Source organism: Ammodytes marinus, assembly GCF_949987685.1.
Source record: "Ammodytes marinus genome assembly, chromosome: 16".
Taxonomy (NCBI): domain Eukaryota; kingdom Metazoa; phylum Chordata; class Actinopteri; order Uranoscopiformes; family Ammodytidae; genus Ammodytes; species Ammodytes marinus.
In genome coordinates, this window is record NC_137220.1 from 18,391,537 (window position 1) to 18,408,318 (window position 16,782).

A 16,782-nucleotide genomic window follows, 5' to 3' on the forward strand; every position below is an offset into this window, starting at 1 on the left:
CGTCAATGGAGAGGATCTGTTAGGGGGACAAATGTAAAAACCCGCCTTCAGCATTATATTTAATTTTTGATATGTAGAAACTGGAAAAGGCACAAAGTTCTGAGGGAGAAGGAAAATCCCGATGGTCAAGATGTTCAGCTCACACAGTTTACCCTACCTTGGAGTGTTGATAATGCTGGTGGCTGCCAACAAAATGCTGGACGACTGTTTGTCATCGAATCGTACATACGCCATGAATGTGGTTCTGTTTGAGGACAGCAATTATGAGTTTGTGCAGACGGCTGTGGAACGAGCTATAAAAGAGGACTGGAAGGAGAACATTAAACACGGTATGGACAGATTTCCTTAAAAGGCCTAATTGACTTCACATGTAATAGTTTGATTCAATCTAAGAACAAATTACAAGTTTAGTTGCCAATAAAGACAATAAAAAAGACAAACACTTGATGTAACATAATTTAAAAGTAAAGTCAGAGAACTTAAGAAGCAATCCTGGCTGTCACAAGCCAATGTACATTTTCATTAAGTGACATCGATGGACATCATTAGAGGTATTTTAAAGTAGCTTCATGAAAACATTCTTGAACAAATCAAAATGGCTGTTTATGAATGTTGACACCAGTTTCTCTACATCAAATTACTGTGGAATAAAAAGAAGTTTAGCATAAAATATGGGAATGATAAATAATAATCAGAACCAAAACAAGATTTCCTTTATACCTGTTTATGGAAGATAATTTTGCTTATCTTTTATCTTCTGTGCTGGGTGAATCTTTTAGAATAGAATAGTAAAATAAGCTTTTTAAATGAATTCACCAAATGATTAGGCTTTTAAATTCATTATTAATTTCATTTTATCAATATAGCTAAATAAAACAATATTAAAGAAGAAATATTGTGATTTAAACCTATAACTTTTGATCAAAGATCAAACACTGACTAGACCATTCAATGTCAATACTTGACATTTTTTATACTATGGGCATATTGTTGTTGGTACCAAAAAATATTGAGGTTTGGTTCCATACCCGACACTGAAGGTTCAAAGAGGAAAGTTCTGGGAATATTTACTGTATGTGTAGTGGTTGGTTTTGTGGCAGATGCAGAAAGATAAATCATATCAGATGCATTTCAAATAAGTCTCCCTCAAGAGATAGAAAAGCTTCTGATTAAACAAATTTACTAAACTGAAATAAGTTCTGACCTACACACTTAACTAAATCTGAAAAAACCATGAGAGATTCTTTCACATATTGGTGGCTGGCTTGCTAGCTTAAAATACATGGATAGTTAAACTTGAACGTTTTGAAGCTGTTATTGGCAGAATCCACAAATAAGACCAAAGTATTGATCGGGGTCATCCCAATGTTACCGGGCTAAATGTTCCCCAGATGTAAAGGGCATCAAATGGGAAGTTTTTTTTAAAAAGTCATATTCCAGTGGAAAGGAAAGTGGAATCCGGTGTTGTGGATAAAATATAGTTAAAAAAGGTAAAGTAAACAACACTAAATAGATTTTAGTGATACATCTGTGATGTGTTAACTTTACCAGACTGATTCATCTCTATACCATTCGGTTGAGTTACATATGTTACGAAGGAGAAGACAAAATCCACAACATATCAGTATTAGTTTGTTAAATATACTTAAATATAGGTCAGATTTGAGCCAAACACAATAGCTTTATGAGTCACTAATGTGAGTTGATAGAATATTAAACTGGAGAACTCTGATACGCTCTGGTATTGATATATTCAAATGTATGTTATTTATACTACAATAAAAAGCTAAACACAGCTAAACACAACATAAACAGTGGTTTCAAAACAACAATCCAACCATACACTGTACTTTTTATAGTCATCTTAATTCCGAATGCTATTCTTTTTAATATTTGATATTTTTTCTGTGACTACTTTAAATCAAGCTTTAGAAATTCAATGTCCAAGAAATCAAAGGCTACATCTGCACCAGTGGGCAATAAAGTCATTCCAATCTTATCTTCACAGCCCAAATAGTTTCATTTTTGATAGGCCTATTAATTACTCTAATCTTCTTTCCATGACACAAGATTTAAATTACAGTTTGACGGCCAACTTCAACGGGTTCAACACCACCGTGTACAACCGGCAGGGCTGTGGGAGCAGCACCTGTGAGGGAGTGGCAATACTCAAGAGGCTGCATGTGAGTGTATTCAAAATTTGTGATGTCTAAAGAGGGTTTTAAGTTTTTCTTTTATTGGACACATTACACCACTTAAGTAGCCTACCTGAAGCTTTTGACACAAGAGTGAAAAACCACAACCTGAATTTCTTGTGCCGTGTTTTTTGCTAACCTCTGTATTCCTCTGGGAATTCTTGATTCTCACATATAATACGGTTGTGATGACTGCATAACTACATAAACTATATATCTTTCTGCAGAATGACGGTGATGTTGGATGCGTCATGCTGGGGCCTTCCTGCACTTATGCCACTTACCAGTTAGTGGAGTGAGTATGGCTCCGATCCTCTCTTAATTAAATGCCACTAAAAAGCTGACTGATTTTGGACTTTCACCCCTTCTCTTCCTCAGTGATGAAATTGGCCTGAGCCTGAGCATTCCCATCATCTCTGCCGGGAGCTTCGGCCTCTCCTGTGACTATAAGCCCAAACTGACTCGAATTCTACCTCCAGCACGCAAGATCTCCGACTTCTTGTTCCACTTCACAAAAGACACATTACCTTTTAAGGATTCTTGGGAGAAGGTCTATGTATATAAGAAGACCATCAACATATCTGAGGACTGCTTCTGGTGAGACAATTCCAGAGAAACCATTGTGTAAAGCGCAAGATTCAGCACTTCAGCCTGTTTCACTTCTTTGTTTTTTTATTCCTTGCTTTTGCTACAGGTACATCAACGGATTGGAAGCAGCCTCTGCTAACTTTGCCAGAAATACAAGCAGAGAGATGCTGCGCAGGGAGGAAGAGCTGTATAAAGCCTTATCGAGTGAAAAAAGATACAGCAACAGTGGGTATAGTTACATCTCAATGCCCCTATAAGCAGTTCTTTCTGGTTTGAGTTATTCCTCGGACAAAGCTTGACCAAACAAATTGTTTTGACCTGAAAAAAAAATCTAAAATGCACTTTAGTAAATGATAAAATCATTTACTAAAGTGCCCACAGCACCCACAGCATTTTTGAGCATGGAGTGAAAAAAAAAATCTGAATGTAAAATTATTGAGAGGGTCGGGAGTGTGTATCAGGGAATGTTCAAATTATTTGGAAAGCATTACTGAAGTAGGCTATTCATTTTTTTTAATCATGTTAGTGGTATAGCTCTAGAAGTGGCAATGTTGGTCTGTTGGTGTATTTATCAGTCAAATACTTCGGTCCACTCTTAAACATTTCAACAACTACACTGACATTTTAGCATTCCTGGTTCTGAAAGGATTAATCTAACTGCCTTTGGTAATCCACAGACTTTTCCTTAAGCGCCACCATGATGTTGATATGTGTGGCTATGGAGTGAAATGTTTCGACAATTTGTTCCATTAACTCATCTACCTAATCAAGTCTAGGTCAACTGACTCTGTCAAAAAATCCAAGTTTATTTGTTATTTGTCTCTATTCTCATTATCTCTATCTTAGTAAAACAAGTTAATCGGGGAGGTGATAGAGATAGCGCGAGGTTAAGACACAGCTCTAAGCATGAGTTTGTCAGAATTGAAGTGCAAGTCACGAGAGTTGCAGTCCGGTTCTCCTTGGCCAAGTCTGTAATAAATATCACTTCATAATTCATCCAAGTCTCCTGAAATATTCTTCCACCTGAGTTGACCTCCAACGTTAACAGAACTTCCTTCACAGCCACTACATAACCACTTTTTGTTGTGAAATATGCACAGAAACACTAATGTGTAGTTTGTTGATGGTTTTTTAATATAAAGAACATGCTTGCTTAAGTACTGCAAATAAATCTGTACAAGAGTTATGCTATAGTAACATGCATATACTGTAATCAGTGCTTGAAATGAGTTGTGCTAATGTACAGTAGCTAAAACCATTTTTTTATTTCAGTTTTCATCCTATGTGGGAGTATTGATGACATCGTTTCAATAAAAGAAAATGCGGGCCAGATTCACGAGGACATCCTGTTCATTCTCCTCGATATTTACAAGTAAGTTTGTCTATGATCTTACCATTTTGCAGATAGACATAATGACTGTAACCATGATGCATAATGACTTTTTTCAGTGTAAAATGAGAAGTAAGAAGACATTTTGAGTGTGATAATGTAAAGCTGTTCACAGTGACACCCTTTACCCTCCTCCAGCCATGAGTATTACATCAACACAACATCCAGTGAGGCTATGAAGGATGTACTGGTGATCACTCTGCCACAGAGGACCTATAACTATGGAAAAAACTCAACAGACAACAACACGGTGAGCAGCAAACTCCCGAACAAGACTATGTTAAGAAACAGCACTTCTACAGTTTTACTCTTTGATTTTTTTTTTAAACTTTCATGTATCTAATGCGCAGATAAATGACTATGTGGCTGGGTATCATGATGGGGCTCTGCTGTTCGGCAAAGTGCTCAGAGATAGGATACTCAGTAAGCAACGAAGCAAGAGATCCTATGATGTGCCCCTGAGTGAGAACCCGTTTGGAAATGTGTCCTTTTACGGTGCGTATGCTCAGTGACAACTTAAGGTTGGCAACACAATTGGAAGCACAATTAAAAAAATAAAACCTCCCTAACAATAAGTCTATTAGTAACGAAAATAGTGTAAATCGCAGGTCCGCCTGTAGTTACTATTTAGGAATGTTTTGAATCTTTCTGACTAAATCATTCATGTAAGCTCTTTCTTTTTTCTTCTTTATATAAAAATAAGGTAACACTTTACAATAAGGGTACATTAATTAACTGTTAGTTAATACTTAATTAAGGCTTAATAAGCATTTACTAATCTTTACATAACTGGTAATACATGCCTAATAAACATAAACTAAGCATTCAGTAACTGTTATGTACGGTGGCCCTGAGAGCTCACAGCACTGCAACATCAGAAAACACATGCAAGAAGACAAAACACAAGCAAATTAAGAAAACATCTTCATCAATTTGACAACACATGCACAGCATTTAGAAAACGCGCAGCAAAGTTCACAACAAAACACATAGAAAAACGTGCAGCAAAGTTCACAACAAAACACATTAGAAAAATGCTGCAAATAGGCTGAAACACAACAGAAGTGCTTCTGTAAGTGTTTCCAGTGGACACTTAAAAGTGATGCACACGTCCAGACAGGCTTGTTGCAAGCACCGGATTTCGGATTTCAGTCAGTGGTGTTGGAAAATGACATAAAAAGTAAGTGTTTTTGATTTATTTTAACATTGTGATCGCATGATCCAGATATTAGCCTATTGAAGTGATCTGCGGTACGACATGTGCATCACTTTTAAGTGTCCCCTGGAAACACTTACGGAAGCACTTCCGTTGTGTTTCGGCCTATTTGCAGAGTTTTTCTAATGCGTTTTGTTGTGAACTTGGTTGCGCGTTTTTCTAATGTGTTTTGTTGTGAACTTTGCTGCACGTTTTTGTAATGTGTTGTGTTGTGGTCTTTGCTGCACGTTTTCTAAATGCTGCGCATGTGTTGTCAAATTGATGAAGATGTTTTCTTAATTTGCTTGCGTTTTGTCTTCTTGCATGTGTTTTCTGATGTTGCAGTGCCGTGAGCTCTCAGGGCCACCGTAGTTATGCCTAGTTTATGCTTAACTAAGCATTATTTAATGAAGTATTAACTCACCGTTAATAACTAAGCATTAACAATTACTTAATGGTTGATAAGCATTAACTACCCATTAACTGACCATTGATAGCATTAACTTAGCATTAACTAACAGTTAATTAATGTACCCTTTTTGTAAAGTGTTACCAAACATAATTTACAAGTCCTGTACAAAAACTTGAAAGGCCACTCATGTTTGCAGGTTCTTTACTCTTTTTTTTTATTGTTATTTTTTATTATTGTTATTGTTCGATTTCCAGGAAATTAAAAAAACTTTCTTTGTTGTATCTGTGCCTCTGCGTGTGTGTGTGTGTGTGTGTTTGTGTGTGTGTGTGCGTGTTTACCTCAAGCAGGTATGGCAGGACACTATGAGCTTGATGAGTATGGAGACAGAGATGTTAACTTCTCTGTTATTTACACATCAACTGCCACTGGAAAGGTGAGACTACTGTCCATTCAGCAGTTAGCACAATCAATGTGAAAATGTGTTATAATACTTTGCCTACATCCCTCTACAGTACGAAACACTGTTAGTGTTTGACACGTCGCGAAATGAAACTATAGCGATAGAAACAGACCCTGCCCTGCCCTGGGAAGGAGGACGCCTGCCTCTTCAAGGGCCAGAAAATACAGATGGTAATACACTTGGATGGTGAAGAGATTGTGTGGCCAGTGATGTGGTGATTCATGGAACCACATACACCACAGTTTCTGTCTGTTCTATGACTCTAATTCTAGGTTGTTGTTTGTGTGAGTGTCTGAGAGTCCACAGGTTTGGCATACAGAGCACAAAAACACACAATTAAAGTCTGAAGATGTGTTTTAATTAGAAATATTAGTACATTCTGGGTAAGACTACATGCTTTTTTGTCAATGCCACTGTTTGTGTGTTTGCTTACAGGTATAAGTACGCAGGATGTGATTTTGATCGTTCTGAGTCTCAGTGTTGTCGTGGTAACAGTCGTCGCTCTCATCTTCTACAGGTATGAACATTACATTTCACATGTGCTGCTGGTACAGTTATAACAGCTGTCAACTCAATTTGAGATGGTACAACAGTCGACCAACACTTCCTCTGTATACATTTGGTCAGTGTCTCAGATAAATAGCACCTGTGTTCATTATGTGTATCCTCTGTATGTGTGCATGGACAATGTTAGGCAGAACAGGAAAGAGCGTCTAATGCAGAAGAAGTGGTCTCACATCAACTCACATCTGATTGGTCCGCTGGATGAGAAGGAAGTCTCTTTGAAGGTAAACAGCCCTATCAATCACCTGTTTCCTACATGTTATATAAGGGGTTTGCAACTCTTTTGTTATGAGGTTCGTCAAAAATAGGAAGGTGTGCCAGCTGCACACATGTAATTTATTTTAAATGTATGCCTGATACCTGAACTACAATCCAGTGTTCAACCATGCTGAAGAGGCCTGCTAGTTCTACTCACCATGTTGCGGCATTGTGGTCTTTTCCGGTTGGTTACTAGTTACTCGAGGACCTCTCTGCAGGAATTGAGTACCATTTTGGTAAATGCAGATGACATGCGATCAAGTTAACTTTAATTCATCTGGCCGGCTTGATCTGTTTTAGGCTAATTTAGCATTTAGCAACGCAGTTACATTTATCCAGCATGGACGCTTTCTCACATAGCCTGCCACTTAAAACGGCTTTGTGCATGCACACCATGTGCCATGGTTTGTCGACACCTGTGTTAAGATGATAAATCTAAACTTTTCACTGAAGTCTTATAAAGAAGCAGCTACAGAGACAAGACAAAATGTAACAAGTGGAGCATGATATGTGAGACGAGACAGCATTGAATCAGAAATAACGTGAAATGAGACACTGACACATGGAATTATGTAGCCTGGCTCCGCCCGCCTACCTACTTCCGCTCAATTTTCATTTCACTTCAGTAGTCAGTCTGGGTGTGCGGTGTATTCATGGGTTCCTGCTCAGGCAGATTTCTGCCGGTCCAATCAGCGAACAGAGCGAGTGGCTGAGAACGATGACGTCGAAGTCGCGCTCCAGTTTCAGTTGAATGCTGCGTTCCTTTATACTCGGAAATCGGAGATTTACGACTTGGTAGTTCCAAGTTCCGACCTGTCTGTGTTCCAGTGCATCTGCTCGGGAAAGTATGGACGCCTACAACCTTTCTCATCCAAATAACTAAACGTTAGGCTCTAGCGAGTTACCGTTGCCGGGTACGGTAGATCCATACACTACAATATGTAGTGAAGTCATGACATACGTCTGACCAAACGTGATGCGATTGGTTGGCTAATCCAGAGTGGCACTGGGCAGGTCCAATAGTTTTAAACTTCAACAGACACCCGCCTCCAAGTGAGTGAACGTTTGCCAATTACAGCACTTCCAGACCTTCTGTACAAATGAAATGAAGTACGATGGTCTGGTAGCACCAGGCTAGGAATTATGTGTGATAAGAACGTCAAATTAAGATGTGAAATTATTACCTGATTTGATGAATCGGACAATGAAATGATGTAAAGAAAAAGAGTATTGAGCTCAGGGCTGTACAGTGCGACAGTTTTGATCGCATTTGCTACTGAAATTGATCACGTGCGATGATGAATACAAATCCATTCGCACTCCTGCGACAGCTTGCTAATGAGGAGAGGCTGTCTTTGAAACACAGAGGAGTGCTGCACAACACTGCTTAGAGGGCTCTACATTAACACTGCGGGTAAATGAGTCTTAGGAAAGTAAGTTGAGTCCACCCTCCACTTTGGCTGGTGAAAGATATGTGTCCTCGGGATCTGAACTTCACCTACGGCAATTACCGGAAGGAGACGGCACATTACCGCAGTTAAGTTAGCGCGTGTACAAACAGAACATTTCCTGTGCGCCTTCACATTAAAAGCCTGTTACTAGCCAAACGTGAGTTGACTTTTATTTTGAAGCCGGTAAGAACAGGAAGTTAGCGCTTTTTTCTAGCTTGAAAGGCAACTCATTCAGCTGCAGCGAGCAGTCATCAGTAGCCTAGTCTATTTAAACAAAGTTTTAAATAGGCCACTGAAAAGCTACTCCCAACACATTCACAACAACCTATTTAATTTATCCTAAATTGTACCAATATGTATACTTATTTATTTAATAGGCTATGTTTAATGTTTTAAAGTTTGGTTTTAATTAACAGAAGGACATTATAATAATAATAATTCTGAATCAGCAAAAAAATTGCAATTGGCAGGTTAGATTCTTTTTTTATTCTATCAGTGCACCCCTATTCATTTTTCCATAATTATTACTGAACACACTAGGATATAATATTAATTGAGAATCTCAAATGAGACCAAGATGACATGCTCAAAGGTAATTAGAGCGAAATGCAAGGGTTAAGGTTATGCAAGTTTTTGATCATACTTTGTGTGCTACCAAATTTATTTTTGTGCTACTGAATTTTTTTGCTTGCTAGCACCAGTGCTACCACCTAAAAAAATAAGCGTACAGCCCTGATTGAGCTCCAGTCTGCTGTCAGTTTATTGAACATTCATAAGTTTATGGATTACATTTGTCTGGCATCAGGACATTTTAGTTCAATAGCTTATTTTGCATGTTGTGTACTTGAAATATGATGAGATCACATCCAGTTAGATACGGACATGGAATCAGATAAGAGTGTGTTTCTTTATGCTTGTGTGTACATGTGACAGATTGATGACGATAGGAAGAGGAAGGACAGCACATTTTTCCGTCACAGAGGCCGCTATGACAAGAAGGTAACAACATTCAAAGCTTTTTAAATCAACATTTAGTCATAAAAAGAACAATAAGCAAAGAATGATCATGTATATTCACTCAGTGATCTTATTTTCCATGTGTTCTTCAGCCAGTAATCTTGAAAGAGCTGAATCAAATGGACGGAGACTTCACAGAGGCCCAGAGGATTGAGCTCAACACTGTAAGTAACCCGTGGGGCAGAGTTATGTATAAAATGTTATGTAAGAAATGTTTATATTACTTACTTTCCGTCAGTGGCAAATTTCCGTCAGGTCATGAAAGTTATTTCTGGTACACAGGATATAGCACATTAAGATAGTATTATTCCCTGCCAATATATTAGATTTTGTGTTTTGTATTATATAAGCGACAAATATTTTTAAAACATCCATGTCACTAGTTTCAGATAAGAGACATTGGTCATTTGTGACGTCATAGCAGGAAACGAGTGTAGATTTTTTTAACCTTTGCTGTCCAACCTCCTTTCACATCCTCCTCTCCTCCATGTCTTCATGTTTCAGCTGCTGAGAATCGATTACTACAACCTGACCAAGTTCTATGGCACGGTGAAGTTTGAGTATGGAGTGTTTGGAGTGTTTGAGCTCTGTCAGAGGGGCTCCCTCAGGGTAAGACTCTTGCCCCTTACCTTCATGTCTGATCCTGCTTGGCCAGTTTTCCTCATCCATGGCTGTATTTTATCAGGCATTTCCTAGTGGCCGTAAATGTAGTTGCAGGCACTTCTGGGTCAGAGTTTCTTTCAAAACCGAACATTATTGACTGTATGAAGTCAGTATATTGGCAGATCCTACCTCCTACAGAATGCTTTCTCTGTGTGTTCTGATCCAACTTTTTGACCCAGAAGTTATGAGAAGTGCAGACAGAGTCTGAATCACTACAACAGTTGGGTCATATTCATCAGTGGGTCATGTTTTGTAAGTTGGAACCTGTACCAAGCTGTACTGATAACAAATTCCACCAGCCTGGCTGTATGGTCATTAAAAAGAATCAATCAATCATATGCTCAATCACCATTGTTTTAACTCACTATTTGATCGATAGGAACTCAAAAGACAATAAACTAGATGTTAATGCGACAGATTACATCTTTAAGGCAGACATTGGAATAGGTCATACTTATTATTTTTTTTAGTAATTGCTGCTTTTTCTCCTATCTTTATTGTTTTCAACCTATTTTTTATCTTCATTAATATCTGAATTGATCAATGCTTTTATCCTGAATTTTATAGTCACAGGATAATGAAAATGTTTGGTTTAATGCTGATCTGATGATTCATGACTTCATTAAAGACAAACATGTTTTCTTATGACAAAGCTCAAAAGCTCAGTCACCTCCTTACTTCACCACTGCTCACAATAACTTAACTGTTGGTATGTCGTGGACACACGGTTCAAAGAGCACTAATAGCGTGTGGACGGATGCACATAATCACATATACAAACTCACACACTAGTTGCAGTAAGTGTTTTATAGTTCTATTATCTGAGTACAGAATATGAGCAGAGTAGTAAAAATAATAAACTACAAATCTCTTTATCTGTTCTTTTCCCCAGTACATCCTCAATGACAGGATCTCCTACCCTGACGAAACATTCATGGACATGGAGTTTAAGATATCAGTCATGTATGATATCGCAAAGGTACTTTCTTTTTTGTTAACCATGTTTTTCTGTTACATACACTTTACTGTTTGTTAATTTTTTTAATTTTTATGGAGGACCAAATAGGAAAATATGAAAGGCCTGACTAGTTTTGTTTTATGTGCTTTAAAAATCTGTTTTCTCAGTGTATTATATTTCTCAGCCTAACTTATAGTACATTTCAAGGAGATATGATGGAAATTAATATAACTAATACACATGATTATAATGCTCACAGAGAGTAGGATAATATGACAAAAACAACACTGTAGAACTATTCTGGATTAATGGTGGAGTAAACGATTCTGGAAAACGCTTGTTGTGAAAATCTCTTTTTGTCAAAATCAGTGAATATTTCCTCATGATCTGCTACCTGTCCATACTGTGTGTGTGCGCTGACAAAACATCCAGAGCCTAGGCTGTGTAAACACGTATGTAAGCAAAGGGTATGTAAACCAAAACGGACATGTTGCTAGCTATGGTAGGCCCTCTTGGTTTACATACCCTATGCCCTAGGCTGTGTATCAACACTGGATTTTTTCCACACACACTGTGAACGGATTGTGATTTTGACAGAAAGTGAATTTGATAACAAGCATTCTCCAGATAAGCAGACTCCATCTTTAAGCATTCTGTTCATGACTGTCCTCCTGCTTTATATATTCTACAGGGTATGTCATATCTCCACTCCAGTAACATTCAGGTCCATGGTCGCCTCAAGTCCACCAACTGTGTGGTCGACAACCGCATGGTGGTCAAGATCACTGACTTTGGCTGTCACACCATCCTAAAGCCAGGCAGAGGTGAGTATTTCAACAACACTGAGGATGATGATGTTAACACTAAGAATACCAGTGACTGGACTCCTCTCCTCTCCTCTCAGACGTGTGGAGGGCCCCGGAGCATCTTCGTAAAGATGGGGTGTCTCAGAAAGGTGACGTCTACAGTTATGCCATCATTGCACATGAGATCGTAATGAGGCAGCCCCCGTTCTATACACAGTGCTGCTCTAATCCTGCAGGTAGGCCTGGATACTAACAGTGAGAGGGGATATTGATGCAGGAGACTTTCAACCACACAGTGATCACAGACTTGAGTAACATTCTTATGTGCTGCTCGCCTTGATTATTGCAATGTCATCCAAACCCCTCAGAAAAGATCTACAGAGTTCAGTATCCCAGTGGGATGAGCGCCTTCAGACCTGACCTCAACTTTGAAGGTGCATCAGAGAGGGATATCGAGGTAAGATAATCCACAAAACACAACAGAGGACATTTGATGTTCATAAAGTCAAGCTGCCTGGACTTTGGTAAATACAGCCATGCACTCTCTCCCTCTTTATCACACTCTGTCTGTGTGTGTGCTCATGTGTATATACAGCTGTACATGCTGATAAAAAACTCCTGGGATGAAGACCCGGAAAAGAGGCCAGATTTTAAAAAGATAGAGTTAACTCTGGGTAAGATTTTCAGGTACGTTAACACCAACTCTCATCATAACACTAATTCACTTAATACACTATTCATTAAATTATATAAAGAGCGACAGTTATAGATTATTGTCTTTGAAACAGTAACCTACATAACCAAGCCAGTGAGACATACATGGACAACCTGATCCGTCGTCTGCAGATGTACTCCAGGACTCTGGAGCATCTGGTGGAGGAAAGAACCTCTTTGTACAAAGCTGAGAGGGACAGAGCTGATCAGCTCAACTTTATGCTACTTCCTGGGTAAGTTTATACTGTGTATATTATGATATTGCAACTTAACCTTATCTTAATGATTTATAAATCAAATATATACATCTTACACTTTCTTTATACAGTATATTCAGCATTACAAATTGGTTTAGCTTGAGCCGCATCCTGTTTATAATTGCTGTTTGTTACGTGCATTCTGTCAGGATTGCTACTGAATTTTGTTGTACTCTGTGCAATGACAACAAAGGAATCTATCTATCTCTTGATTTGGTTTTATGGCCAATAATAAACCCTGCTTTAATCAGCATAATGTCAGCAGGAGCAGGCAACTGTCTTCAGCGATAGATCACTGATAAACCCATCATAGGCTTCTTGCCCAGCTCCAATTTGCTGACAAAGTTATCAACGAGCTGGTAAACAAAGTGGAGCATGCAGCTAACGTATCAGATGATGTCCCTCAGGAATTGGTGGAGACAAAGTTTGCTTGAGATACAGTCTTAAAATAATGTCAATGTTGCTCCATATTTGCTGGAAGTTTAAATAGGCAGCCATTTCCTTACACATTTCCACGATGAACATTATTTGGTGTAGCCTTGCGTTTTTATTGCTGATATTTGTCATTTTCTCTATTGTCTATTCTTTATTAATTACATTTCATAAATCCTGGAAGCAGGAGGCTTTTACTGAAAGGTCATGGTTAGAATTCTTTCCAGTTTACGGTAAAAATATACATTGTATATTTATTTACATTGTGATTGAAGACATTGACTTTCCTCAATTTCCTTCCCCCCTTTGTCTTTCCTGCCATTTAGAAGCAATGAGTGACCTGCAGCTCCAGGCAAAGCTATATTTGTACATGTGTCTGTCAAAGTTGCTCAGGGTGAATATACAGTAACTGTCGGTAATTTAGATATTTTTGGAAAACCATCAATTAACATCAATATTTTTTCCCACTCTCCTTGTCTATCCTCAGCCCAGTGGTCCGCTCACTGAAGGAGACGGGCAGAGTGGAACCAGAACTGTTTGAGGAGGTGACAATATATTTCAGTGACATTGTGGGATTCACCACCCTCTGCCACTACAGTACCCCAATGGAGGTGGTCGACATGCTCAACGACATCTACAAGAGCTTTGACAGCATCCTGGACAACCATGATGTCTACAAGGTACTTGAGTGTGACAGTGGGAATTATGAACCAGTCAAAGGGTGGCAAGCTGGATTTCTTGGGTTATTTAATGTATTAAGACCTACGTACTGTATATAATGAGCTAGAACTTAAATTCAGACTTAACAGGAAACATTCATCTAAAACTTGGAGACACAAGTTTGGTAGATTTGTATATATGGTTGATTATTTCATTAGTTTCTTTGTTTTTTTTAAAGTTTATTGAATACAGTTATTTTTTCATTATTAAGGCTACTCCTCTATTCTCTTTCAGGTGGAGACAATAGGAGATGCATACATGGTTGCATCAGGTTTGCCCAATCGCAACGGCGACAGGCATGCAGTGGACATCGCCCACATGGCTTTGGACATCCTGGCGTTTCTAGGGACTTTTGAGTTACAGCACCTGCCTGGCATTCCCCTGTGGATTCGTATTGGTGTGCATTCAGGTAATAGAAATTCAATGAAGTGGCTGCCAAGAGATACATGGCAGGGTAAAAATAATGTATTTTCTATTTATGCAATTTACGCCACAAGACATTAATGCCTGCTTGTGTGTATTTGTGTGTAGGACCATGCGCAGCTGGGGTGGTGGGGAACAAGATGCCTCGCTACTGTCTTTTCGGGGATACGGTGAACACTGCATCACGAATGGAGTCCACAGGCTTGCGTAAGAGACAACACAGACAGACATACAGACAGACACACAGACACACACACACACACGCACACACACACACGCACACACACATGCACACACACACGCACACACACACACACACACACACACACACACACACACACACACACACACATTTTAATGCAGGCACAATATTGCAGAGTTTAGGAGAGCTGAGGGTTTGACTCTCTCATGTTATCTTCCCAGCTTTGAGAATACATGTCAGCCAGTCCACCATCAACATCCTGCAGAGGACAGACTGCAAGTTTGAGTATGAAAAGAGAGGAGAGACATACCTTAAGGTGAGCTGGGTTTTCTTTGACAATGTTAAAGTCCTCATTTATCCAGCCATTTCCAGAGAAATGTACAAACAATGATTACTATTTCCTGAGTGTGTGTGTACCTGACCCACAGGGTAAAGGTAAAGAGATGACATACTGGTTAACAGGAGAGACTGGAGGAAAATACAACCTGTCAACCCCTCCAACAGCGTGAGTAAAACTCTCTACTCCAAATAATGCAACTAATATGCTACTGCAAACTGTGCACAGCTTAAAATATCACAATAGTGAGCTTAGTAAAGATTTGGGGATTTGATGGCGCAATAAGAAAAAACACATGAATAATTGATCTGTATTCCAGTGTTAATAACGTATTTACTTGATATTGATGGTTAGTAAATGCGTAGTTAAAACGTATTAAGCATTAACTAGCTTAGTTATTAACAGTTAGTTGATGCTTGGTTAAACATAAACTATGCTTAGATAAGTAATGCTTGGTTAAGCCTTAACTAAGAATGAACTAACAGTCAATCAATGTACCCTTGTGTTAAAGTGTTATGGTCATTTTGTTTAACTTGAACTAAATTTGTAAAAGTGTGTCAGGGATTTGCATTTGTAGTATATTTCTTTAATTTGGGGTTTGGCATTTCCCCACAATTGCATCCATAACCTAAAATAAACCCCATGTAAACTACTCAGCGAGAACTTCCAGCGGCTCCAGCAGGACCTGGCGGAGATGATCGTGTCCCGGCTGGAGAAGCGTGGAGACAGGAGCTTTAAAAAGACCCTGTCCACCAAAGTCCGTCAGAGGGAGACCAACAGCAGCCTGCAGGGGGACAGCCCGCCAGAATACTTCCACCTGGCTGTCACCGACGACCCCAGTACCTACCTGTGATTATACAGAGGAGCTTTCCGTGCACTATGGGCTAAGGGGTAGACACTGTAGAAGTGCATCATAACCTGTACGTGTCTGAATACTCACTGCTGTGCTTCTTCGGACAGCTCTGTTCACCCAGGGGGTGGAGTGACAGTACAACAGCAGTGGAACAAGCAGGCATGTGTCAAGGTGAAACGTATGTGTTTATGTGATTATGAATGTGCCGGCCACAGGGTTCCCTCTTCCCCCATTGACTGTGTTCGCCCTCAACACCTACCAGATCAGATTAGTCTAATTTTCTTTCAAAAGGAAAAATCCGCCCCCAGATGCTGATATATTTATCACTCAATGTGTTGTGGTGGCGGAAGAAGTGGTGCTTTAAATAAGCCCCTCCTCTTTTATCATGTGACATTTTGACACTGACATTATTCAGGGATCATGAAGCTGTGTTGTACTCTACATCAATAGGCTACATGTCTTTTTAACAGTATGAATCTGGGCATCATTTTCTGTTTTTGATAGTTGAGGTTTGCCACAATGTTTATTTGGATCCTTCTACATGGGAGCGATAGTCAGACATTCTCAACTTCCACAATAATGAAAATAAGTTGTTGAAATGTTTTGGGTGTAACTGACACATGCCTACTTGTAATCTGTATACAGGGCAGCATTCGTCTCCTGCTACCACATGGATTTTAGTGTGAGAGTCCTCTTTTTGAGAAACCACACCAAATAATGAGGTATTATATTGTATGTACTCTTATTGACTTTCCTTAGAACAGTTCTTAATTAATGTTTAGATGTTGCTTGCACAAAGCTCATTGATCGAGAAAGTTGTTTACCAAAAATTATTTACCATGTAAATAGCCTTTTCTGCTGCAAAGACAAGGAAACAATATCCGAAC

At 39.0% G+C, this 16,782-nt stretch overlaps 1 protein-coding gene across 1 annotated transcript; it reads left to right on the forward strand.

The window, feature by feature from the left end:
- Window positions 1–130: 130 nt before the first annotated feature.
- gucy2ca (guanylate cyclase 2Ca) lies at window positions 131–15,895 on the forward strand (the record flags this gene model as incomplete). Its single annotated transcript, XM_080043428.1, has 27 exons — window positions 131–329; window positions 2,071–2,183; window positions 2,423–2,490; window positions 2,574–2,792; window positions 2,890–3,008; window positions 4,056–4,155; window positions 4,312–4,423; window positions 4,524–4,668; window positions 6,128–6,213; window positions 6,293–6,410; window positions 6,676–6,757; window positions 6,935–7,028; window positions 9,447–9,512; window positions 9,623–9,694; window positions 10,035–10,139; window positions 11,086–11,172; window positions 11,843–11,975; window positions 12,056–12,193; window positions 12,326–12,414; window positions 12,553–12,644; window positions 12,746–12,904; window positions 13,848–14,040; window positions 14,315–14,489; window positions 14,612–14,710; window positions 14,927–15,021; window positions 15,134–15,210; window positions 15,700–15,895. 27 exons carry the CDS (start codon window positions 131–133, stop codon window positions 15,893–15,895), a joined length of 3,231 nt encoding a protein of 1,076 aa, XP_079899554.1.
- Between the last annotated feature and the right edge of the window lie 887 nt (window positions 15,896–16,782).